Here is a 26,257-nt window from a genome sequence, read left to right on the forward strand (position 1 = left end):
AGACATTTATCTTTCTTTCTGAAAATTATTTTTTCCCTAATTTAATCTCTATAAAGTTTTCATGCTTAGAGAAATCAGATTCTTAAAAAGGAAAAAAATCTGCTACCAGACCTTATTGGCGTGCTGATCTCAGAATCTTCTTGGAGGTGCATATGTCAAGCACTTGGTTTAGGTACGCTAGATCTAGTGAGAATGCCTCAAGTTGTGTCAGGGGTGGTACAGGCTGGATATTAGGAGGAAGTTGTTGGCAGAGAGAGTGATTGGCATTGGAATGGGCTGCCCAGGGAGGTGGTGGAGTCACTGTTGTTGGAGGTGTTGAAGCAAAGCCTGTCTGGGGCACTTAGTGCCATGGTCTGGTTGATTGGACAGGGCTGGGTGCTAGGTTGGCCTGGATGATCTTAGAGGTCTCTTCCAACCTGCCTGATTCTATGATTCTATGATCTTAAAGCCATTCCACCTTGCCTATCCTGTGAGCCCTGATTTATATGAATCTACTGTCTACTTACTGCAGAAAGGTTCCTATGGCTTTACACTCCCTTCCTGTTATCACTAATACTATTCATTACATTTTCTGTCCTACTTAGGTATATTGTTGTGGGGCAGTATGAAACATCTAGTAATGCTTTTAACTAAGAGCATAACTGAAAAACATGTACATAGGCCTCCATGAGCCCAGTCCTCAGGGTAGTGTTGATTTTCACTTTAAATAGTTCTTGAGTGCACATAAGTGGTGATAGAGATACAGCTTTATACTACTCCAGCAGTAAGCATCACAGAATCCCTGGAGGTGTTGAAACAGAGCCTGGATGAGGCACTTAGTTCCATGGTCTGGTTGATTGCCTAGGGCTGGGTGCTAGGTTGGACTGGATGAACTTGCAGGTATCTTCCAACCTGGTTAATTCCATGATTCTATGATTGGATAGGGCTGGCTGATAAGTTGAACTGGATGGGCTTGAGGTGTCTTCCAACCTGGTTGATTCTATGATTCTCTGTGAAAGACATTCTGAACATCAGTAATGCAAGCATTCTCAAAGTCCTGATTGAGTTGTAAGAATTCAAGAGTTTTTTTCCTCAGAAAAATGAAATGTCCTTCCAAAACATCCTTTATTTGAAAACTTAATTTTATATGAAAAACAAATATGACCAAAGCCACTTGATCACTTCTGCCTGGGCACACAGTTGTAATGAATCTACTTCTGAGGGCTTCTGATTCATTGTGTTACTCCCTCAAACATCAAAACCTTGCAGATATCCACTAACTAATAAATCTCAGCAAAATTTTAAAATACATTCCTTTTAAAAAAGGAATTTAAACTGTAGTGTGTTTGGTGCTGCACAAACTGCCATAAAACTACAGTCCCCTTCACAGTTCTACAGCCTCGTAATTTGGATAAGATCCTAAGAATACAATTCCCGTTTAATTCAATGGTAAGCACATAACTAAAACCCTGTGCAAGGCATTGAACATTTAGCACAGCATTCACTAAGTAGATCCAGATGATGGGCCAAATCCAGCACTGATGTAGGTGGGCAAAATGCCATTGAAATCATTCATGTTGCAACACTAGAGCTGAATTTGACCTTATATTTTTTGAACATGGTGCCAAACGACTGCAAAAACAATGTAGTTTTTACTCAAGTGCAAATGAATGCAGCGGTTTCATCCTAGCCCCTGGAGGACAAGTATTCAGAGCACAAAAGCATCACACAGTTTGGCACAGCTTGTAACTGCTTTTCCACAAAGATCCAGGACTAGAGTGTTCAGGGCGTTGCAGGTCATGAGCGAAAGGCTACATGGACATGGCTGCACACTGCTTGCCTCTTGCTAACCTCTTGCCAGCACTCGTTTCCTCATTTTCATCATTCACTTTAATGTTTCAAGAACAACAACAGCAGCTTGAATTATTTTGAAGTCTCAGTGGATGTGTATTGTTCCTCCCCAGGGCCTACTGAAAGGCAACTCTATGACTTTGTATTTATGCTGATAGAACTGCAAGCTGAGTTTGTAATGTGGCTATTAACACTCGATCTGCATAGCCTTTTACCTTCAAAGATGTCAAGGGTCTTTCTGTTGGCATGTTTGTAGAAGGCAGTGATAAATTGAACCAGGATTGTAGTACATCTACATGTTAGCCATCCGTATTTTCATGTTTAGACTGCCTTCCAGAATTAGGAAGCAAAAGGAAATCTCACTAGCTCCCTTGAGATCTATATTCACCCTATGATTCCAGGGACCTCGTTCATGATGCCTTTACATTCTACTTCAAAGTCAGTGGTGGCATCTTTAATTAGAACAAGTCGTGTTAGCAACTGAGAATTAAAAAATACATAAAAGTCAGATCTAGACAGCCTCCAGAAAGGCTGCCTGGATCACAAGATTCAGCACCTACATAACGGGAATGCTGTCAAGAAGACCTGAAAATTCTGATTTAGACCCATGTCTTCTCATTGCTTTATGACTCTGTTGGTTAAATTCAGCATCATTGTCCCCTGACTGCTGCTATTCCTATTTACCTCTTCTGTCTTGAAGGTAAATATGAAAAGGCAGAAAGGTTTCCATAGAAAAATGAAGGAAAAGGCATGAAAATGTCTGTGGAAAACTTCCTCATTTTGAATATAGGGGAAGATTGGTGTCTAACCAGTTGAATATTCAATAGAGGAAGGAGATGCAGGCATTCTGGGTTTGCTGCTATTTCATAAGAACAACTTTTGTTCTGCTCTTTGTTTATCTTGTTTGTACTCTTCCAAACTGCTCTGTCACCAAAGAAGCTTCCCTGAAAGAAATCACAAGGATAATACCCCAGGGCCACGGAATAGCTGAAGAAATAATCATGTTCTCTTCTCACAGAGAAAATGTGAAGGATAGTTTGTTGCTCACAGCCTTCTCCTCCACCCAGTTTTTATCATCAGTTTATTTCTTTCTTCCAGCATTCTCTGTCCAAATGACATATTATAGCACTGCTCATTTTTGCAGTTGTGGGGATCTAACAGTACCCCAACCTGCAGAACAGACCTGTAAAAGAAGCTAAACAATGGAAATAAACAATGGAAATAAACCCAAGGCAGGCAACACCAAGGAGAAATGAGCAGAGGCAACTCTTCAGTCATCCAATCAGACTACATACTACTCTAGGAATTATGAAAACCATAAAAAGAGAACCTGAGAACTTACCTGGCACTTTCCCAAAAGCAAGTGAAATTAGAAGGCTAAATTCATTAACATGGCTTTGACCCTCTTTACTTAATGTTCTCTTCAGGATTCTGATTTGGCATGTTTAATTTAAACAGGAGTACATGTCATTCAGTCTTTCCCAAGATATTCTAGAAGACAAAGGTTCAGCTCTCACTATTTCATGGGATCATTATTCACACATATTTCATGAAATTATAGAATCATGTAATGGCTTTGGTTGGAAGGGACCTCAAAGCTCACTCAGTGCCAACCCCCTGCCATAGGCAGGGACGCCTCCCAGTAGAACAGGTTGCTCAAGGCTTCAGCCAATCTGCCCTTGAACAACTACAGGGAGGTTGTGGAGTACTAATTCACAGAATGTGATCTTTGATTCCATTCTGTAATTCTGTGCTCCACAGCCTTCCTGGGCAACCTGTGCCAGTGTCTCACCACCCGCACTGGAAAGAACTTCTTCCTAACAGCCAGTTTAAATCCCCCCTCTGCCGGTTTAAACCCATTCCTCCTCATCCTATAATTACAAGACCTTATTGATTGTCCCTCTCCAGTCTTCTGGTTTAAAATAAACTATCCAGCAAACAACATACTGTGTGGTTTACTTCATCTGGTTGCAATGACATCAGAATTAGATTCATAGAATTGTAGAATCACTCAGGTTGGAAGAGACCTCCAAGATCATCCAGTCCAACCTAGCACCCAGCACTATCCAATCAACCAAACCATGGCACTAAGTGCCCCAACCAGGCTTTGCTTGAGCACCTCCAGGGGCAGTGACTCCACCACCTCCCTGGGCAGCCCATTCCAATGCCAATCACTCTCTCTGACAACAACTTCCTCCTAACATCCAGCCTAGACCTCCCCTGACACAACTTGAGACTGTGTCCCCTTCTTCTGTTGCTGCATGCCTGGCAGAAGACACCAACCCCATCTGGCTACAGCCTCCCTTCAGGTAGTTGTAGACAGCAATGAGGTCTGCCCTGAGCCTCCTCTTCTCTAGGCTAAACAACCCCAGCTCCCTCAGCCTCTCCTCACAGGCCTGTGCTTCAGGCCCCTCACCAGCTTTGTCACCCTTCTCTGGATGCATTCCAGTACCCCAACATCTATCTTGAACTGAGAACTGGACACAGTACTCAAGGTGTGGCCTGACCAGTGCTGAGTACAGGGGCAAAATAACTTCCCTTGTTTTACTGGCCACACTGTCCCTGAGATTCTTTAGAAGCACTTCTGAACTAGTGCTGGATAGATATTTCATGCTTATCTTCTGGTAGGCAGCAGATACTTTTTCTTACCCTTTTCGCTCCAACAGGTATGAGAAAATAGACACAAGAAGCACCACAGGAGACAAGCAATGCATTTCTCTATGAGCCAAAACATAGACTTTTAAAATCAAAATATGTACAAGACAGTTCTTTTAAAAACATACTTTACAACTAATTCCCCCCCTCCCCCTCCATAACTTATTTTCTCTTACAGATGGGATGTCTGGAAAACTGTACTAAGCTGGCTTCCAACTCCAGTAAGCCCCCCCCCCCCCATAGGAAAGCCTCTTTCAGTTCCAGCAGAAAATTTTTACTTAGTGGCTAAACCTCTTCCAAGTTCATGATCCAGAACAGGCCAAGAGCACTTAAAAGTCAACTACATCATAAATTAGCTAAGAAAAACTAAAGAACTGAAGTAAGGAAGGTTGATTTTGGGTGTATGAAATCAGAACTTAGCTCAAACTTCTAAACTCTTCTTTATGATTATAGAAATTCTTTCTCAAACACCACTCTGTACCAAGATGCTACATCCCACAGACCTCATCACTGAAACTTTGTGAAGGCTTTTCGTTTTACAAAGGCAAAGCTTCTTTTTTTTTGTTTGTTTGTTTTCACTCCTTTACCATTCTTTTGCTAAATCTGACTTCAAATAGAGAGCTCTTCTGGGAGGAATTAAAAGGCACTCACAAACTACCCCCATTTTAGATTGACTCCGACATTTCATAAGGATGTTAGAGCTAACTCTAGCCAGCTCTTGGGTGGAAGACTTCCAACCCAAAATTATGCTGCAAGTAGAGCTTGTGGATAGGTCACATTCTTTCCTCTAGACATAAAAATTGATGTCCTAATATGGCGCTAGGTGGTACTAATCTGTAAATAGACTCTTCTTCAAAAAGATGTAATTCTTCACCACTAAACACCACTGTAGTGTTTGACAGGAGGGTGGCATTAACCCACTCTTTGTCAAATCCAGGGCTTAAGCTACCTTAGGCCCACAGTCATTTCAATCATCCTGTTTTCCTCTGTGTCATACATTAAACTTTATATACCGCTGCTGTTCAGAGAGGACATAGGTCTCTGTGTAAATTTTAAGGATGTTTTTCTTTTGAAACTAAAGTTAAGGAAGCCTTTGGAAACACTCACTGGAGTAGTCCTTTTTTAAAGCTCTGTGAGATCCTGCAGAAGAAAGTCTCCAGATCTGTATGGTTTAGCAAGGCAAGATATAAAATCTTTACCCTGTGCTGCAGGGAATTCAAACTCATGCTGCAACACTCCCTAATATGATGATTACTGTAAGAATATATATGGGTGTTTCTTCTGCTGGAGTGTACCATTCACACCTTCCTTTTTTTTTCCCTTTTGAGGGGGTAGTGTGTGTTTCATTTTGTGGGCATCATTAGTACAGAAGGATCCACACACAAAAATTTTCTGGGATGACCATTTACTTCCTTAGAATCATAGAATCAATCAGGTTGGAAGAGACCTCCAAGATCAGCCAGTCCAACCTAGCACCCAGCCCTAGCCAGTCAACTAGAGCGTGGCACTAAGTGCCTCATCCAGGCTTTGCTTCAACACTTCCAGAGACAGTGCCTCCACCACCTCCCTGGGCAGCCCATTCCAATGCCAATCACTCTCTCTGCCAACAACTTCCTCCTAACATCCAGCCTAGACCTCCCCTGGCACAACTTGAGACTGTTGAATCCTTAGGAGACTGAAAACCAGAAACTCTGACTACAGTATCACAGAATCATAGAATCAACCAGGTTGGAAGAGACCTCCAAGATCATCCAGTCCAACTGTGATGGTTTAGGTATTACCTGCCCCCCACCCCACTCTGATGGAATCATCCAGACTAGACTCAGCTGAGCCGGAAATTAAGCAATGAAGCTATATTTACAGCTTAGCACAATAAATAGGTACATATACACAAATATATACAGTTATATACAAATTAAAAGTAACACAGAAACACAATACCTTTCCCAGAAACAGAGTCCCCAGGAGGGCTCCCATCCCAAACTTCCTTCCTCCTCCTTTTTTTCTCTCCCTTCAGAAATAATCAGACCAACCCACATATATCTCACATGATAAATCTGGAGATCTGGGGTGAGACAACAAGAGGATTAGAGGAAAATGAGGTTAGGTGGATTAGAGAGTTAAAAACAGAGTCAGACACAGAGATCAGACTGCCAGAAAGAAGGCACAGCCAGAAGTGAGAGCTAAAAAGTGTGTGAGAAGTGCCCATCTTACCTATATTTTGACTAGTTGCATTTGTCAGCAGAAAACTGAGTCATATAGATCACGGTTGGGTTTTTTTCTTTCTCCTCACAGCTAAGGATTTAATTTCTCTCAATAAAAATTAGCCTCAAGCCAGTACACCAACCTATTGCCCAGCCCTATCTGACCAACTAGACCGTGGCACTAAATGCCTCATCCAGTCTTTTCTTGAACAACTCCAGGACTAAATGCATCATTAACACCGTGACAGTTTTAATGCATGCTTCAGTTTCACCTAGGAAAAAAAATATATGTATTTTGCAATGTCTTCCCCCATGCCTATGATATAGAATCATAGAATCATAGAATCAACCAGGTTGGAAGAGACCTCCAAGCTCACCCAGTCCAACCTAGCACCCAGCCCTATCCAATCAACTAGACCATGGCACTAAGTGCCTCAGCCAGGCTTAGCTTCAACACCCCCAGGGATGGTGCCTCCACCACCTCCCTGGGCAGCCCATTCCAATGGGAAATCACTCTCTCTGGGAAGAATTTCTTCCTAATATCCAGCCTATACCTACCCTGGCACAACTTGAGACTCTGTCCCCTTGTTCTATTGCTGGTTGCCTGGGAGAAGAGGCCACCCCCCACCTGGCTACAATGCCCCTGGCACCCAAATGTCTCTTATAATCCCTTGCACATGTCACAAATAAACAGAGGGTATACAGGCATTGTTTTCTGAAAAGTGTGAAGCTGCAATGAAGGATGAAAAAAAAAAATTCCACCTTCTTATCATGTGATTTTCCAGTATAGTTGATTGGTTAGGGCTGGGTGCTAGGTTGGACTGGATGATCTTGGAGGTCTCTTCCAGCCTGGTTGATTCTATGATTCTATGATTCTATTTCTATTGTGTCTGGGTGCTGCAGTCACTCAACCTAGTACCCACTTTAAAATGACACTTCCATCTACAGGCACTTGCAACTCCTATGTCTGCCCAGAATAGCCTTGGTGCTACCAGGCTCTTGTGTTCATCTCAGCATTTTACTGTAGCCCAAGAATTATTTAAAATAGCAGCACTGGGGACCTCTCATAGAAGAGAAGCTACTTTACATTTATTTCTTGCCATCCATTCCTACTGGTGACTTGATGATGAATGTTCTGGAAACATTTGGCATGAGGCAAGCAGTGTGACTGAGATAATTAACAACGGTGACCTAAAACACTACTGAAAAGAAATCCTCTGCTAACAGGCAGTCAGTTGTCATGAGAGGAAAGCCATAGAACACTGCAGACATTAAAGCTATATTTCCCCAAGCAGTTTATTACAACAGGGTATCTGTAGAAGCTGCTTTCCCAGGTTTAGATTGCCTTTGTAAACAGTATAACATGCCACAAAAGGAAGGTATCGGATTTATCATGAGCACATTTCAGGAAAGGAGCTTCCCTCTCTATTCAAGTCCACGTGAAACAGAGTCCAACATCTCAGAGAGACAGACTGAGTTTTGTTTTATCTTCCTCCACCCCTGCCACTTAGCTTGGCTGGGTTGGTTTTTTTTTTCACATGTATGTGCATTTTGCATTCCTCTCCCCTGGTCTCCAATTTGTCCATCTCACATGAAAGACAACTGGCCAGACAGCAACAGCAGAACTTGCTGCGGTTAAGGCGGCAGCAGAATTAGTGGGCAGAGCAGGAGTAGAGCTATGCCTCCCCCCCCCCCGGCCCCATACCCTGCAGCCTGCACAGTTTTTTCTCCCTTTTAGAGGGGCAGGTAGCGGCTGGGAGGAGGGGCAGCCCCCAAGAGATAGACTTTCACGCTCCAGCCAGTTTGCGGGCATCAGACAGCTCCAGGGGGTTGTTGTGTTAGAGCTATCCCATTTGTTGTCGTCTTAGGCTCTGGAGGAAACTTTTGACTAATGCTGAGTTTACTTAGCTGCGTAAAGTTTGGTGAACTTCAGTTCATTTTGAGGCCTGTTAACAGCAGGAAAAGTCAAGCCTGCAGCTACAGAGGATTCCAGCCCTTGATGACATTAATAAGATCCAGATCCGAGAGGTAGACACAGCTGTGGTCTTCCATATCCTCTGCCCTGCAGGGTGAGTACTCTACAGCTTTTTACCCCCCATCCCTTAAAACGTTCCCTCTTCATGCTCAGAGTGAGGGGAAAGCAGAAATTACTGACCTGATGTTGCACTAGTATGAATTTGTGAACCTCCACTAAGCAGACAAAGCTTGGAGAGCTGCTGCAAATGTGTTCTGGCCTCATCGACTTCTTAAATAGACACACGCTCATTAAGACCAGAGAAACAGAAGCTTTTTACAAGCAGCAAAACCAGGAGAAGATAAACATATGCACAAGGAGTCTGACACAGGGGTCTAAATTCTGGAAATACAAACCACAGCTAAACAGCTGAGGATGTGTCAGGTTCTGAACACACTTTGCAAAAGTGGCTCCTGTGCCTCGCTGTGTATTACACTAATAATGTGTTTTTCACGAGCAGACACGGACATTGTCACGATGCTTAATGAAATGCCTTTTGTGTTTTTAGGTACTATCAACAGAAGTATCTGAGTGAGAGAAAGCAGTGTGCCTTCTTAGCTTTTGCAGCTTTGCCTTCTCAAAAACTCTTCTATTGCTAATGCCAGCATTTACATGCAACAGTTTGCTTAGTGTCAAATACCATTTTCATATGAGTTATATATGAGGTGATCGCATGCCACAAGCTATTCAGTCTGAACAATTCATATTCTCTATTCAGAAAACAGGGAGGGCCCTATTCTGAAAATTGTGGTTTGTGGGTAGCCACAGATCACTGGTGGTATTTCTTTGAGCAGATGTCAGTGGGATTAAGCCCTAATCTGTGCACCTGACATCAAACCATCAAGGAAATTCTGCACAGACAACAGATGTTTATCCTAAAGTTTAACAGCAACACAGACAAACCACATCAGAGAAAACTCAAAAGCCTTTTGAACTGTATTTATTATTGTCAGGAAATATATACCTTTCATCCCATGTAATTGCATATTTTGGTTTATTAAGTCTAATTGGAACAGGTGAAACAGTAAGAAATAGTTCAGTTAATAGTTAATCTTTTAAATTCAGATAACATGGCTATAGTTAAAGGGAAAATCAACAAAAAGATGCAAAAGATAAAAAGAGCTAAGTTGTAAGAGGCTAAGAGTTACATTTGCTTCTGCTTCAAGCCAGCATCCTCCATCAGAATGTTTCTTTGATTACTGACAGGTGAAAAATCATTATCCCTAAAACTTTTCTAGCTGTGAATTGTTTTACTGTCTTCATAAAAATGATTCGTTACCTTCTTTCAAAACAACTCATGAAATACAAAGATTTTTACTGTATAAAACTTGAGTTTGTGGGTTTAAACTGCAGAGGGGACATTCAAACTAGATGTTAGGAAGAAGTTCTTTCCAGTGAGGGTGGTGAGACACTGGCACAGGTTGCCCAGGAGGGTTGTGGCTGCTCCCCCTCTGGAGGTGTTCAGGGCCAGGTTGGATGAGGCCTTGAGCGACCTGTTCTAGTGGGAGCTGTCCCTGCCTATGGCAGGGGGTTGGAACTGGATGAGCTTTGAAGTCTCTTCCCACCTAAACCATTCTATGATTCCATGGTTCTATGATTTAGAAGAAACTATTATGCCTAAATCAGGCTGATTTTCATCTCACTTCTGCAGTATTTTTATTTCCAAAACATGCATGGTCTACAAAACATTTTAGCAGCTGTCTACTTCATAGTTGCTATTGATACTTGGCCTTGACTTCAAACATCTGAGTTGTGTGTTTGTACCATGCCATAGAACAGTGATCTGATTTAGGCAAGACATATTTGCGATTGGTTGAAAAAAAAGGAAGGAAGAAAAAAAGTAATGTTGCTTTCAATATGAAAGCAAAGGGGTAAGTAAGAATTTGGACATGCAGTAAGTTCAACTGCCATTGAACTTGCCCAGGTGGCCAAGAGAGCCAGTGGCGTCCTGGCCTGCATCAGGAATGGTGTGGTCAGCAGAAGCAGGGAGGTCATTCTGCCCCTGTACTCTGCACTGGTTAGACCACACCTTGAGTCCTGTGTTCAGTTCTGGGCCCCCCAGTTTAGGAGGGACATTGAGATGCTTGAGCATGTCCAGAGAAGGGCAACGAGGCTGGGGAGAGGCCTTGAGCACAGCCCTACGAGGAGAGGCTGAGGGAGCTGGGATTGGTTAGCCTGGAGAAGAGGAGGCTCAGGGCAGAGCTCATTGCTGTCTACAACTACCTGAGGGGAGGTTGTAACCAGGAGGAGGTTGCTCTCTTCTCTCAGGTGGCCAGCACCAGAATGAGAGGACACAGCCTCAGGCTGTGCCAGGGGAGATTTAGGCTGGAGGTGAGGAGAAAGTTCTTCCCTGAGAGAGTCATTGGACACTGGAATGGGCTGCCCGGGGAGGTGGTGGAGTCGCCGTCCCTGGAGCTGTTCAAGGCAGGACTGGACGTGGCACTTGGTGCCATGGTCTGGCCTTGAGCTCTGTGGTAAAGGGTTGGACTTGATGATCTGTGAGGTCTCTTCCAACCCTGATGATACTGTGATACTGTGGAATGGGCTGCCCAGGGAGATGGTGGAGTTGCCATCCCTGGAGGTGTTCAAGCAAAGCCTGGATGAGGCACTTAGTGCCATGGTCTGGTTGGTTGGACAGGGCTGGGTGCTAGGTTGGACTGGGTGATTTTGGAGGTCTCTTCCAACCTGGTTGATTCTATAATTCAAGTGTTGCAGGTGGTTCCTATCAAAAGACTGATATCTGAATATAGCTTTATTGGATAGCTAAATATTTATAAAATAGTTTAGGCTCATGTTTAAAGGTCATCTAATTAAACAAATAAGTGACATTAAATTAGTCACAAATGCTCTTAAAATACTGATTTGTCCCATTTGCAATTAGACAGTAAAAGCTGACTTGTTTGACTACCATCTGACAAAGTATTACCTTTGATTTTTAAAGTAGTAAAAGATTTTAGCTGTATGAGGCTAGTAATATTTAAATGGGAATTGAGAATTGGCTTTGTGTTATCTGGCATGATCTCCTACTTTTCCTCCCAACAGTAAAATTTATTGCTGAATTTCCCATTAACTTTCACAGTGATGGTCTCTGGACACAACTGGACAAATTCTACCCAGATTTGGGATCCCAGGCAGAGCCAGCAGGGAGGCAAACTGCAGCCTAGCAGCCATCTGCCAAAAAGTGACATGCTGTGACTTGTCTGTTTGCCATCAGGATACTGATCTGGTGAAAACTAATATTACAGTTATCCCAAACACCTTTTCAAAGCCGCTGCTCTTACTTTGAACATATAGGCAGTGTTTATGTCAGATAAACACTAATCTGAATGTAAGGAGAGTTAATTAGATGCCTCTAATTTAGCACCTTGGCAGTACAGCATTTGTAAATGAACAGATAACTGAAGTGGTTTCAGAGAAGAAATAAATGAAGCAGGGAGACGCCTTTAACTTTTTTAAAATCAAATTAAAAGAGAGAGAGAGAGAGAGAGAGAGAGAGAGAGAGAGAGAGAGAAAAGGAGAAAGGGAGAAAGTGATGCAGAGAGAGAGAGAAAGGGAGGGAGGGAGAAAGGGAGGGAGGGAGGGAGGGAGGAAGGAAGGAAGGAAGGAAGGAAGGAAGGAAGGAAGGAAGGAAGGAAGGAAGGAAGGAAGGAAGGAAGGAAGGAAGGAAGGAAGGAAGGAAGGAAGGAAGGAAGGAAGGAAGGAAGGAAGGAAGGAAGGAAGGAAGGAAGGAAGGAAGGAAAAAGGATAGGAAGGAGGGAAAGGAAGGAAGGAGGGGAGGGAAAGGAAGGTAGGGAGGGGAGGGAGGGAGAGAGAGATGAAGGAAGGGAGGGAGAAAAGAAGGAAGGAAGGAAGGAAGGAAGGAAGGAAGGAAGGAAGGAAGGAAGGAAGGAAGGAAGGAAGGAAGGAAGGAAGGAAGGAAGGAAGGAAGGAAGGAAGGAAGGAAGGAAGGAAGGAAGGAAGGAAGGAAGGAGAGAGGAAGGAAGGAAGAATGACAGGCACTGTTTGCATCTAATCATTTTAGTATCCACTATCCCTCCATCGATGCTGACAAAGGCTATTTCAGCTCTACTTAGTAATGCTTTTAATGTTTGCTGTAGCAAGGGTGACCACATAGAGTCCTCTACTGAAAGGTTTGCCCATTTTTCAAATGATGTGAAATTTAATGGCAAACATGTACCAACAAAACTGTTGCCCTTCCTCTAACTAGCCAACAAGCTATACAAAGCTTTTAGCCTGCCACAGCACTTCACAAACACCACAGCCCTGGTAGGGTTGTGCACACCAGTTCCAATCGTTGTACAATTGTTTCCACTCCAAAACAGTTTATTCTCAAAGCATGTTCAGTTTGAGCTTGCAATGCTGGAAACTACAACCTTGTGGTGGAGGGTACACAGGCCCCAAATGGACATGGTTACAAATCTATTCATGCCCGGACATGTTGTCACCCCGAAAGGTGTTGCCCTGCCCAAACCTGGGGAAAACAAATTAAGGGGGACAAGGGAGCACAATAAGCCTGGTGCCTTCGAGTCTGGGCTGCCTGCTTGCAAGGTTGAAGCAAACATGTTGTGTAAGCCCATGCGCCTAGGGTGGGGACCTGCCTGAGCCCCCTCCATATTTGGGGGTACCAGACCTGTGGATTTCACCTTATTTGATATGTTTTGGCCTGCTGCCAGATCCTCATTGGACAGAATGGCCAAGGACCATCAATCTCGGGCTCAAACCTCATAAAAGGGACAATTCAGTGTTCCTGCCACTTCTCCCCTCCTCCACCCTGTTGTGGAGGCAGGAATTAATGTGTGGCCAAGTCAGGAATTTTATACAAAAATAGTTATTTTATTTTCCCAAAAAACCTGTCCCCAAAACCATATATACAAAGATTAATTTAGTTAATTAGCAGATTGAGCTGCATGAGAATTACCTACAGGGATACCATCAATAATCTGCCTATTGTGGAAGTCAGAAGTTGGAAAAGGCTTTATCTATTAATTAATAGCGGTTTTCTTACTAATGAAGTTGAGCCAAAATAACTCACGATCAGGCTTCCTCGTGGGGTCTGTCTCTCTTTCTCGCTCCCTTTTCAGCGGCTGTAGGTGGATCGGTAAGAGTCGTTAAGCTCTTACAAAGGTGTCAATGGGGAAGCCGTTCTTTGAAGCTTTCTGCATTCAGCTTAGGCGAGCGAGGGGGCGGAGAAAGTCTCAGGTGGGCGGGAAGGTTCAGGCAGGGACGAAATACAAGGCAGGAACCCCCAAAGGTGGGAAGACCCCAATATATATACCCTCGCTAGACAAAGGGCAGAGTTACCTCACCTTAGGTGCGAAAGCGCACAGCCAATCCCGGCTCAATCCCAGCGCAGGCACTGCACAGGCACTCCTCGTGCAGGCAGGACCCCTTTGCTCACCCCCTTCATGCCTGAGGGGCAGGCGAGGGGAGGGGAACCAGGCTGCTTTCCCCCTCCCATTCAAGCCATGGCAGGAGAGGAATTTAGGGGTACACAGGACTTCCAGGACACACCCGCCGCTCCTCGCCGCTTTACCGCTTTTGGGGGCACCGCTGCTGCATGATTCCGACCCACAGCACTTCGCACCCCAGCCCAGAGGATATCGACCTAGGTGCTCCTGGCCAGCTTCCGCTCCAGCCTGTCGTTCCCAGCTTGACCGTGCCCATGGACCCTTCAGACAGCGCACCCCAATATAATATTTGATCTATTCAGACCAATATAATATTTGAACTATTCAACCAGACCATGGCACTCAGTGCCTCATCCAGGCTTTTCTTCAACACCTCCAGCAACAGTGCCTCCACCACCTCCCTGGGCAGCCCATTCCAATGCCAATCACTCTCTCTGACAAAAACTTCCTCCTAACATCCAGACTAGACCTCCCCCAGTACAACTTGAGACTATGTCCCCTTCTTCTGTTGCTGCTTGCCTGGCAGAAGAGACCAACCCCACCTGGCTACAGCCTCCCTTCAGATAGTTGTAGACAGTAATGGGCTCTGCCCTGAGCCTCCTCTTCTCCAGGCCCCAGCTCCCTCAGCCTCTCCTCACAGGGTTTGTGTTCCAGGCCCCTCACCAGCTTTGTTACCCTTCTCTGGACACCTTCCAGTATCTCAACATCTCTCTTGAATTGAGCCCCAACTCTCCCAGCCTGTTGTCATGGCAGAGCTGCTGCAGCCCTCTAAGCATCTTTTTAGCCTCTTTTGGACTGGCTCAAACAGTTCCGTGTGCTCCTTTTTTGGGAGGCTCCAGAACTGCACACATGACTCCAGGTGGGGTGTGAGGAGAGCAGAACCAAGGGGCAGAATCCCCCCCCTTGCCCTGCTGCCCACACTGCTCTTGCTGCAGCCCAGCACAGGGTTGCTGTCTGGGCTGCACTCACACTGCAGGCTCATGTTGAGCTTTTCATCACCCCAGACCCTCAGGTCTTTTTCCTCAGGGCTGCTCTCAGCCATTCGTCACCCAGCTTGAAGTTTTGCTTGGGATTGTGCCGACCCAGGTGCAGGACCTTACATTTGGCCTTGCTGGATTTGATGAGGTTGACTCATAAATTGTGCCATGCTATAAATACAGCTTCATTCCTCAACTTCCAGCCAGATGAGTTAGTCTGGTGAATTCCTAGCCGTGGGAGGGGGGCAGGTAACTCCTAGACCTGCACACTCCCACTAGTGACATGCAGAAGGTGACTGATTTTCTCAGTCTGGCACAGACTTAATAGCCTTACAATATTTGTAAATGTGAACTTGAATGCCAGTGTAATTAATCTGTTTAATACACATTTAAATCCATGTAAGACAGCAAAATATGCCTGCCTTTAAGGTCATGTCCTTCTTTCAAGGATTTTGGTCTTTCCTTGGTTAAAGGAAATTGCAGAACTGCCCATTTCATTGGGAGAAGAACCAGATACTTCTGGGTCTTTACCAGGGACTATACCCTGCTATGTGTATTTTCCCTTGAGATTCATATCTGAAAGGATTTTTCAAGGGGAATTAGCATGAAAAGCGAGGCCTATAATATCGAACGCAGAGCAGATTGTCAGGACTGCTTTCTCACTCCCTATTATTTAGCCATTTTATTTAGTCCCAACAGACTACTCATAATCCGTTTCACAGATTTCAGGGTGTGGAAGGATCCAGCTGTTGAGGATCCAGCTGTCAACAGCGCTTATCTGAAAAAGCTGTGCAAGTGGAGCAGGGTATCCCACTTGCTTCATCAAGAAGCCTCAAGCATACATGTGCTCAGCTCAATCTCACACATGGTGAGAGGCCTGGAACACAAACCGTATGAGGGGAGGCTGAGGGAGCTGGGGCTGTTTAGCCTGGAGAAGAGGAGGCTCAGGGGTGACCTCATTGCTGTCTGCAACTACCTGAAGGAGGCTGTAGCCAGGTGGAGGTTGGTCTCTTCTCCCAGGCAACCAGCAATAGAACAAGGGGACACAGTCTCAAGTTGTGCTCGGGCAGATACAGGATGGACGTAAGGAAGAAGTCCTTCACAGAGAGAGTGATTGGCATTGGAATGGGCTGCCCAGGGAGGGGGTGGAGGCACTGTCCCTGGAGGTGTTCAAGAAAAGCCTGGCTGAGGCACTAAGTGCCATGGTCTGGTTGATTGGCTAGGACTGGGGGATAGGTTGGACTGGATGATCTTGGAGGTCTCTTGCAACCTGGTTGATTCTATGATTCTATGGTAACACTGTAGGACTTCATAGTTTTGTGTCCTTATCTGTGCTGTCCCTTCTTGAAAAGCTTTTGCTCACTGAGCTTATTTACTTTTAGCCTTACAGCTCTCGGTCTTCCTGGGCAGCAGTGCAGCCTGGATGTTGGGCAGCACTTCACCCTGCATGGCTGTCACCTTGCCCAGCAGCTTGTTGAACTCCTCATCATTGCGCATGGCCAGCTGCAAGCGGCAGGGGGTGATGTGAGTCTTCTTGCCATCATGTTGCCTGCCGGCACCAAGATCTTCCGCTTAGAGAAAAGAAGGCTCAGGGGAGAATTTATTGCTCTTTACAACTACCTGAAGGAAGGTTGTAGACAGGTGGGGTTGGTCTCTTCTGCCAGGCATCCAGGGACAGAACAAGAGGACACAGTCTCAAATTGTAGTGGGGGCAGTCTAGGTTGGATGTTAGGAGGAAGTTGTTGGCAGAGAGAGTGATTGGCATTGGAATGGGCTGCCCAGGGAGGTGGTGGAGTTGCTGTTGCTGGAGGTGTTGAAGAAAAGCCTGGATGAGGCACTCAGTGCCATGGTTTAGTTAATTAGAGAGGTTAGGTGATAGGTTGGACTCAATGATCCTAGAGGTCTCTTCCAACCTGGTGAACTCTGTTATTCTTCCTAGAGAAAAATGAATAAACAAACAAAACCAAGCCAAAGTCTGTGCTTGGATACACCTTACAGAGACTAAATCGTGGGTATACCACCACTTCTAATGCTTTCATAATTAGCTTGAGCACTAGCTTGCAGGGTGTTGGGGAAGGAGGAGGTAGAGAGAAAAAGCTGTGTGTTAAATACTGCTAAGACTTCCGCTGTTTTAAATGTCACATCAGAAAGAGAGAACTTCTGCATAAGGTTGTTCTCATGGTTTTCATTATCACATATAGTTAATCAAAAACACTTCAACCCCAGGCAACTAACACACTGCAAAGAGAATATTAAGAGGGTATAAAAGCATCCTACTCACTTGAAAACTAATTAACTTGGTTAAAAATGAAACAGTTTGTTTTTTTTTTAAAGTACTCTAGTGTCAGGAAGGGCTTGTTGAAACCTCAGATTTACTGTCAGTGAGCACAATGAAAGCAAATTTTGCTTCTGTGGAAGGTAACAGCAGAAGTCTGTCTCCAGTGCAGGCAGATCAGGCTTTTGCCATTAGACTTAAATCTTTGAATTAATATGATAGCTACATAGTGGCTTAGGGGTTAATGGTTTGGTTGTCTATTTCTTAAATAAGCTTTAGGTGACCAATTCTAGTTTAAGAGCCATTTAAGCACTTAATTCCAAAAAATAGTCCAAAGAAACTTTCTCAACAACTTCCTAAACGTTGCAGTTCCTCCATTATTGGGAATATCTATTTCCAGATTAGACATAGACTAAGCAACTTCTTAAGTGTCATGCTGCTCCCTATTTAACTTACTTCTTAACCAGGACCAGATATAAACCCAACGCTCTGGTGCTAAGACCCTCCCATCAAACTGCAGGAGGCGGAATCTGCAGTGTAGTTAACCCATTCTGACACTATCAGCAAGAATCTTTCCTGTGGCCAAGGGAGAGCAACTGTGGTTAATGAGATTTGTGACTCAATTCACCCTCTTTCAAGATTTGCTCAGAATTGTATGGATTCCATTAGATCTATATTCTACAGAGTGAGTACCTCAGACATTGATACCCAGAGTAGGTAAGAAAAGCTCTGCTTTTGGGGTCACTCTTCCTGTTTCTCATGTCAAACACTCATTCTATGAACACATCTACTGAAAGCTATGAGGCCATTCAGCAAGACTTGGACAGACAGAAATGGGCAGAGTGCAACCTGATAAGGTTCAACAAGGGTAAGTGCAGAGTCCTGCACCTGGTATAGAACAATAAACTGCACCAGTACAGACTGGGAGGTGGTCTGCTGGAGAGCAGCCCTGTGGAGAGGGACCTGGGAGTGATGGTGAACAAGTTCTCCATGAGGCAGCAGTGTGCCCTTGTGACCAAGAAGGCCAGTGGGGTCCTGGGGTGCATTATGAGGATTGTGGCCAGCAGAGTAAAGGAGGTTATCCTGCCCCTCTACTCTGCCCTGCTGAGACCTCACCTGGAATGTTGCATCCAGTTTAGGGCTCCCCAGTTCAAGAGGGACAGGGATCTACTGCAAAGAGCTCCAGGGCTACAAAGATGATGAAGAGGCTGAAAGAATACCTGATGAGAAGAGGCTTAGAGATCTGGGGCTGTTTGGTCTGATGAAGAGAAGACTTAGAGGGGATGTAATCAATGTTTACAAATATCTGAGGGCTGGGGGTCAAGAGGCAGGGGCCAATCTCTTCTCAGTTATGCCCTGTGATAGGAGAAGGGCCAATGAGTACAAACTGCAGCACAGGAAGTTCCACCCCAGCATGAGGAAGAACTTCATACTGTAAGGGTCCCAGAGCACTGGAACAGGCTGCTCAGAGAGGCTGTGGAGTCTCCTGCTTTCAAGCCTTGTCTGGATGTGTCCCTGTGTGACCTGCACTAGATTCTGTGGTCCTGCTCTAGCAGGGTTGTTGGACTTAATGATCTATGGAGGCCTCTTCTAACCCCTAACATCCTGTGATTCCATGAACTCCAGCTCCAGGAGGATCTGCAAAAAAAGCAGCAGCAATTCCTTTCATGCAGACAATGTCTTCAAGAAAAGCCTTCCTCATCACAAAAGATCAGATCACATATATACAGAATGGGGAAGCACAGAGATAAAAGAAATAGTAAGAAGGTAAGGACATTTGCAGCATGGCATGCAAAACTGCAGTGTCCTGAACAGGCTCCAGAAGTCAGCAAACACAGCTCTTCTCTTCTGCAGGAAACCCACCTCTCAGCAAAAGTCCACATTTCCACCTCTCAGGAGATGACCAGGCTTCAGTGTGCCTCCCACGTGGTGTCCAAACTGGGATACCTCTCTGAAATCCTGTGTGAAGTGTATAAAACATTCAAGAGCAGAGCATAGCCTGCCTTTGCTCACTGCACTTCACCCAGATTAGCTCAAGTGATTCTAATCAGCTGGTTTGAATTCCATCTTGAAGTTTTTCTCTGCATGGAGTTGATAATAATACTGAACTATGTTCCAGGCACTGATTTGATAAGAAGAATGCACTTCTCTTAAGATGTGCTCAGCCTCTGCCAGCCCTCGTACTGAAACCTTCCTGACTAGACACAATATGGTGAGCCACTGAAGTTCTCAGCAAGTACCCAACAACCCCAAGCAGTGCTACAGGCTGGAGACTGAGTGGCTGGGGGGCAGCCAGGCAGGGAAGGACATGAGGGTGCTAGTTGACAGTAAGCTGAAGATGAGCCAGCAATGTGCCCAGGTGGCCAAGGAAGCCAATGGCATCGTGGTCTGGATCAGAAACAACAGGACAAGGGAGGTTATTCTGCCCCTATACTCAGCACTGCTCAGGCCACACCTTGAGTGCTGTGTCCAGTTTGGAGTTGCTCAGTTCAAGAGAGGTGTTGAGATACTGGAATGTGTCTGGAGAAGAGCAGCAAGGCTGGTGAGGGGCCTGGAGCACAAACCCTGTGAGGAGAGGCTGAGGGAGCTGGGGGTGTGCAGCCTGCAGCAGAGGAGGCTCAGGGCAGACCTCATTGCTGTCTACAACTACCTGAAGGGAGGCTGTAGCCAGGTGGGGTTGGTCTCTTCTGCCAGGCAGCCAGCAACAGAACAAGGGGACACAGTCTCAAGTTGTGCCGAGGGAGGTCTAGGCTGGATGTTAGGAGGAAGTTGCTGGCAGAGAGAGTGATTGACATTGGAATGGGCTGCCCAGGGAGGTGGTGGAGGCACCTTCCCTGGAGGTGTTGAAGCAAAGCCTGGCTGAGGCACTTAGTGCCATGGTCTGGTTGGCTGGATAGGGCTGGGTGCTAGGTTGGACTGGATGATCTTGAAGGTCTCTTCCAACCTGGTTGATTCTGTGATCCTATTATTCCCTTAATATATTATGGGAATTTCTGAAGAATGTAGGCCATAGTTTATAATTCTGCCTTGCTGACATGGATTAGAATGGGAACAGGCAAAAGCAATAATTATGAAGAAAAAAAAAAAAATCACATGAAATCCTATATTAGGGTATGTTTAGCTGTAACACCAGAACAATGTAAGGATTTCAACAGCTTAACACAGGGTGGATCACAGGCCTTTAAAATTGCCACTGCATACTGAGCTATTTCAAGAGTTATTCTGTTGCACTGATTAATAATAGATGGTGCACGTTACAGTGGTTTTATTTACTCAGCATTCTCTAATATGAAACTAATCCACATATACATTATTGATAAATAATGCACACCTCTCCAGTTCACAGCATCTAAATTATTCAGAATGAGGAACAGCTGACAAACTAATACACACAACTGTTATATATCATTGTGTTTGTTGCCAGCATGCTTGGTGAAGTACAGCTCTGAGCAAAACCTGCAGCTTCACAGGTAGTGCATCAGGTATTCAGATCAATACCACTCCCCTTACTCTTTTATTTAGATAAAATATACTAGAATGAACTTAAATATATATAGAATCATAATTTGAAAGCAATGATGCAGCCTTATGAAAATGAAAAGGAGAGTATATTGACTTGTGAACATTTCAGCATTGCATTGTACTGTAGTTTATAGAATCATAAAATCAACCAGGTTGGAAGAGATCTCCAACATCATCCACTCCAACCTAGCACCTAGCCCTAGCCAATCAACCAGACCATGGCACTAAGTGCCTCATCCAAGCTTTGCTTCAACATCTCCAGGGGCACCAACTCCACCACCTTCCTGGGCAGCCCATTCCAATGCCAATCACTCTCTCTGACAACAACTTCCTCCTAACATCCAGCCTAGACTTTCCCTGGAACAACTTGAGACTGTGTCCCCTTGTTCTGCTGCTGGGTGCCTGGCAGAAGAGCCCAACCCCACCTGGCTACAACCTCCCTTCAAGGAGCTGCAGACAGCAACGAGGTCTGCCCTGAGCCTCTTCTTCTGCAGGCTGCACACCCCCAGCTCCCTCAGCCTCTCCTCACAGGGCTGTGCTCCAGGCCCCTCCCCAGCTTCGTTGCCCTTCTCTGGACACATTCCAGAACCTCAACATCTCTGTTGAATTGAGAAGGCCAGAACTGGACACAGGACTCAAGGTGTGGCGTAACCAGCATTGAGTACAAGGGAAGAATAACCTCCCTTGTCCTACTGGCCACACTGTTCCTGATAGAGGCCAGGATGCCATTATCAAGAATAAATAACCTTCTCCCAGTGCTCACCCCTGCCTGCTTTTCACAAAGCAGTGTTTATTTTCATCTAGGAACTAAACACAACATTGTCAAGCCATATCTCTCAACGGCTATGAAGTATTTAGCACAATATTCACCTGAGAGCATCATCACCTAGTACAGATTTTCAAAGCAATAATCTTAGGTTACATTTGCATTGGGTTTCCAAGAGGAAGTATGAGTTTTCCTTTGCAGACACACAACACCAAACTCACCTCATCAGTTGACTTAATTTGTGCCTGGAATGAATTTAGGCAATTCTCTATTCAACTGTGTTGAATTAGGCATCACATCTTCAGCTTCATTTGGATGGAAACTATTACCTGAGAAAAGCCTCACAGAACATTCACAGGATTGTCAAGATTGGGAAAGGACCTCACGGATCATCCAGATCCAACACCACCACCCCTCCCCCCTTGTTTAATATTACAGAATCACAAAGAAATATGCAGAATTTTGATTGATGTTAATTCTGCACTGTATGCTCTGCCAGTTATAACTGGACAGCTTGGGTGAACAAGAACAGCTTGGGTGAACAATTCACGAGGGCAGTGACATACATTGTGGGATTTGGGGAATTCTCTTTTTGATCACTGGGGCAGCACCAGTACAAGAAGAAAGCTTAAAACCCTAAAAGCAAGCCATTCTTCAGATGCTGAAATCTAAATCCCATTTTATTATGCTGTCAATGAACTGCTGAGATTTTTCCTTTGCTTGTTAACATGATAGCAGACAGATGAGAAGAAATAAAAAGTACTGGCCTGTGAAAGGCAAATCAGAAGGGAAGATTGAAGGGATTTCTCGAGTTACTCAGGTGAGTCTGTAAGCCCCAGCCAGTGACCCAGCCAGTGGTCAGAATGTTGCAGGTTCCGTTTGGTTGCTCCAAATGCTTAGACACCATATCCAATTGTCTGCTCAAAAGGCTGAGAATTTGCAGTTTCTTTGTAAGCTTGCTGCACAATAAACAAAAGAAGGGAATCTGATACTAACTAAACAGAGAATGAATAGTCAATAACATTGTATGAACTTTTTCAAGTCACAAATCTTTATGCGGCAGGAGTGACTCTGCATGTTACTGGAGTCACTTATTGGAAAGATGGCCTTTCCCCCCTCCCCCCCCACCCCATTCCTTCCCTTCATGTTTTGAGGTGTGAGATGTATTTCTTTAAAATTAAGTCCTCACCTGATGGCTGAAAATGGTATCAAATCCCTAACTCGTGTAAAAGAAAGGCAGACTACATAGAAGTAATAGTGAATGAAAAAAAACAGAAAGCACCGTGGTTACACAGACGTCCTAATATTCTGCAGAACTTTTATTGCTTTCAGTAAGGGTGACATCATGTTTATGAGGTAAATTATCCCACTTAAAAACAAGCAAAAAAAGTGTATTTTACTTAACTTTGAAGCATTTAAAATACCACAAACAGCATTTCAAATAAAAAGCTGAAATATGTAGAAAGTTCCATGCTATCATAACTCAACAACATAACTCAACACTCTGGGGGTGCTAGTGGACAAGAAGCTCAACAAGAGCAAGCAGTGTACACTTGCAGCCCAGAAGGCCAAACAGAGAAGTGTGGCCAGCAGGGTCAGGGAGGTGATTCTCTCCCTCTACGCTGCTCTGCTGAGACCCCAGCTGGAGTACTGCATCCAGTTCTGGAGTCCCCATTACAAGAAGGACTTGGAGATGCTGGAGCATGTCCAGAGAAGGACTAGGAGGATGCTCAGAGGGCTGCAGCAGCTCTGCTGTGAGCACAGACTGAAAGAGTTGGGGCTGCTCCATCTGGAAAAGAGGAGGCTCCAAGGTGACCTTCTTGTGGACTTCCAGGATCTGAAGGAGCTCTACAAAAAAGGCTGGGGAGGGACTTTTTTAGGCTATCAGGGAGTGACAGGACTAGGGGGAATGCAGCAAAACTGGAGGTGGGGAGATTCAGACTGGATGTGAGAAGAAAGTTGTTGATTATGAGAGTGGTGAGAGGCTGGAATGGGTTGCCCAGGGAGGTGTTTGAGGACCCATCCCTGGAGGTGTTTAAGGCCAGGCTGGCTGAGGCTGTGTGCAGCCTGCTCTAGGGTAGGGTGTCCCTGCCCATGAGAGGGGGGTTGGAACCGGACGATCCTTGTGGTCCCTTCCAACCCTGACTGACTCTATGATTCTAACAACTGTCAAGTGAGGTGGCATGTGAAGAAAGCACACGGAGGACAAAACACAGACACAACAGTATTTGTTCAACAGTTCTGAGTACAGCTAGAGTGCACCGACCTAAACCTGAATAGTTTTACAGTGGAAGTATTATTGTATGCTACATCATGGTGTATATATTTCTCAGAATGTGTTAGCTGTCAAGTTTAAGTAATACCTTACATGCCTTTTTCATAACTTGCAGAATTAGCTTTATGAAATCCAGCTGTTCAAAATAAAGCCTGGACTAGCAGTGCCATCTAGCATCTTTAAAAAAGAAAAAAAAAACAAAAAAAAAAACCAAAGCAAAACAAAAAAAATCCCAAACCCCAAACAAACAAAACCAAAACAAAAACACCACCACCAAAATCTCTGTGCACTTAAAGAACTATTATCTTTGCATTTATTAAGGCTATCAATCTCATTAATATATCTATGCATCAGGTCATAACACTGAAATGAACAATAGGACACATTTTGATAATCAAAGCATTGCCAAATTTAAAACTGTATAGGTCGCAAACCAGCAGGACAATGAGAGTGTCTGAAGAAACTCTTTGGCCTTTGAAATAGCTGACCTGAGAAATGGGAAGAAGAGGGCTGCATTGATTCAGGCAATGCTGGGTTATAATGGATAGTCTGAATCATAGAACCATTGAATCAAGCACTTTGGAAGAGACCTCCAAGGTTATCCAGTCCAACCTAGCACCCAGCCCTGGCCAATCAACCAGACCATGGCACTAAGTGCCTCAGCCAGGCTTTTCTTGAACACCTCCAGGGACACTGGCTCCACCACCTCCCTGGGCAGCCCATTCCCATGCCAATCACTCTCTCTGGGAAGAACTTCCTCCTAACATCCAGCTTAGACCTCCCCTGACTGCTGAAGATGTGATACAGATGGAACAATGAACACAAAGAGGTTTTCCTCCTTAAGCAATATAAAATATGTAGAATGCTTTAGGTGACCAAGGAATAATTTGCTTATGCCAGCAAAAGGAGTTTGGATGAGGCACTTAGTGCCATGGTTTAGTTAATTAGAAGGGTTAGGTGATACATTGGACTTGATGATCTCAGAGGTCTTTTCCAACCTGGTTAATTCTGTGAAAGACAAACACCTGACAGAGACTTCTGCTTTGCACAGGTATGCACTGACACGTAACAAAGCATTCAAAACACACTCATTTGCCCCCAACGTGGAGTTAAAAGTCTTAAGACTTGCAGAATTCTAACGCTGAGCAAAATTTCACCCACTTGCGTTGTTTGTCGAGCAGAGTGAATTGCTTGGCATTGCATAAGACAAAGCACGAAAACAAACACACTGCCTCTCAGAGCCTGCAGTATAGAAGACAGGCTCTAAAATGACAGGATGTACTGGGTAGCCTTGAAACAGAGTCATTAATTGTTGTCATTGTTAGAAACATGCCTTTAGAAAGAACTTGTGCAAACAAGGATGGGAAGACACTGTAGCACACAGAGCTCAGAGAAAGAGGAATGAGATGAGTTATTACAAGCTCAGACACAGCAGTCCCTCGGCACACTGGTGTACGGATACAGATACAGGCTCGCCCCTTAGCTCCATAGCTGGAGAAGCATTTTCATATTGCATTAAAAAAAGGAAAAAAAAAAAAAAAAGGAAAAAGGAAAGAAAGAAAAAGTTAATTATACCACAGACATGATAATTAGATTATTAATCTGAAAGCCCCTGATGAATCTTTGTATTGTGAGAAATTATTAATGCCTTGGTGGCATTCAAACACTTTTCATCTGCCATTGTGCTCCCCAGCTCCAGTGCATTTTTCTGTCAATGTTCCCTGAGAAGTCTTTGTTGATCCAGAACTGTTTGCAATATTGCAGAAACAAGATTATTTCCCCACTCCAGCTAAGTTATCTTGGGACAGGGGGAAAAAAAAACCCAGAGTGCAAAGATCTTAACAATTTTAACAAATACTTCTGGAGCAAAACTAACCTTTCCATGCCTAGATGCTCCGTCACCCAGCTCATTGTGTCTTGCCTATGACACACCACAACTAAAATTTGTTTCCACAGAAACATATGCAAATAATCCAGTCAAAAGACAACATTTTGTATCTGGCTTACATGTGAAAAATAAACTAACTCGTGCCACTGTAACTGTTTGGCAGCCGCTGTAAAGTCACCTGTAACTATCATTGCCCTGTTAGCAGCCCTAGAAAAACAGTGCTAAAGCCAAATACATGTTTAGGTTATTTTCTTTCAGGGAATAAGTGTCTTTTATCAAACAGAAGCCACATTGTGTCGCTACCTATTTAATACAGCTGATATTACATAACATTGTGAGCTTCAACTGTGGCACAGCATTCTGCGGAGTTAAATACGAATGCTAAACACATATCCATAATATTCTCATTTTCTAAGCCAAGACTTGGACTCCCTGCTTGTTTA

The 26,257-nt window shown here is 44.4% G+C and overlaps 1 protein-coding gene across 1 annotated transcript; it reads right to left on the minus strand.

Annotated features, from left to right (window-relative positions):
- Positions 1-16,456: 16,456 nt before the first annotated feature.
- LOC135173612 (histone H2A type 2-C-like) lies at positions 16,457-25,837 on the minus strand. The gene is made up of 3 exons (XM_064140626.1): positions 25,803-25,837; positions 17,820-17,893; positions 16,457-16,659 (listed from the first exon to the last, which is right to left on the minus strand). Exons 1-3 carry the CDS (start codon positions 25,835-25,837, stop codon positions 16,457-16,459), a joined length of 312 nt encoding a protein of 103 aa, XP_063996696.1.
- Positions 25,838-26,257: the final 420 nt, after the last annotated feature.

This window comes from Pogoniulus pusillus, chromosome Z (genome assembly GCF_015220805.1).
Source record: "Pogoniulus pusillus isolate bPogPus1 chromosome Z, bPogPus1.pri, whole genome shotgun sequence".
In the NCBI taxonomy this organism is placed as follows: Eukaryota; Metazoa; Chordata; class Aves; order Piciformes; family Lybiidae; genus Pogoniulus; species Pogoniulus pusillus.

Excerpts from the sequence above, each read along its gene's own strand:
- LOC135173612 (XM_064140626.1), bottom strand. The coding sequence starts at position 25,837 with ATGAGCTGGGTGACGGAGCATCTAGGCATGGAAAG. Across the intron at positions 17,894-25,802 it reads GAGCATCTAGGCATGGAAAG|ATTCCGCCTCCTGCAGTTTG; the intron begins GTTAGTTTTGCT and ends ACTACACTGCAG. Across the intron at positions 16,660-17,819 it reads TATCTGGTCCTGGTTAAGAA|CGGAAGATCTTGGTGCCGGC; the intron begins GTAAGTTAAATA and ends CTTTTCTCTAAG.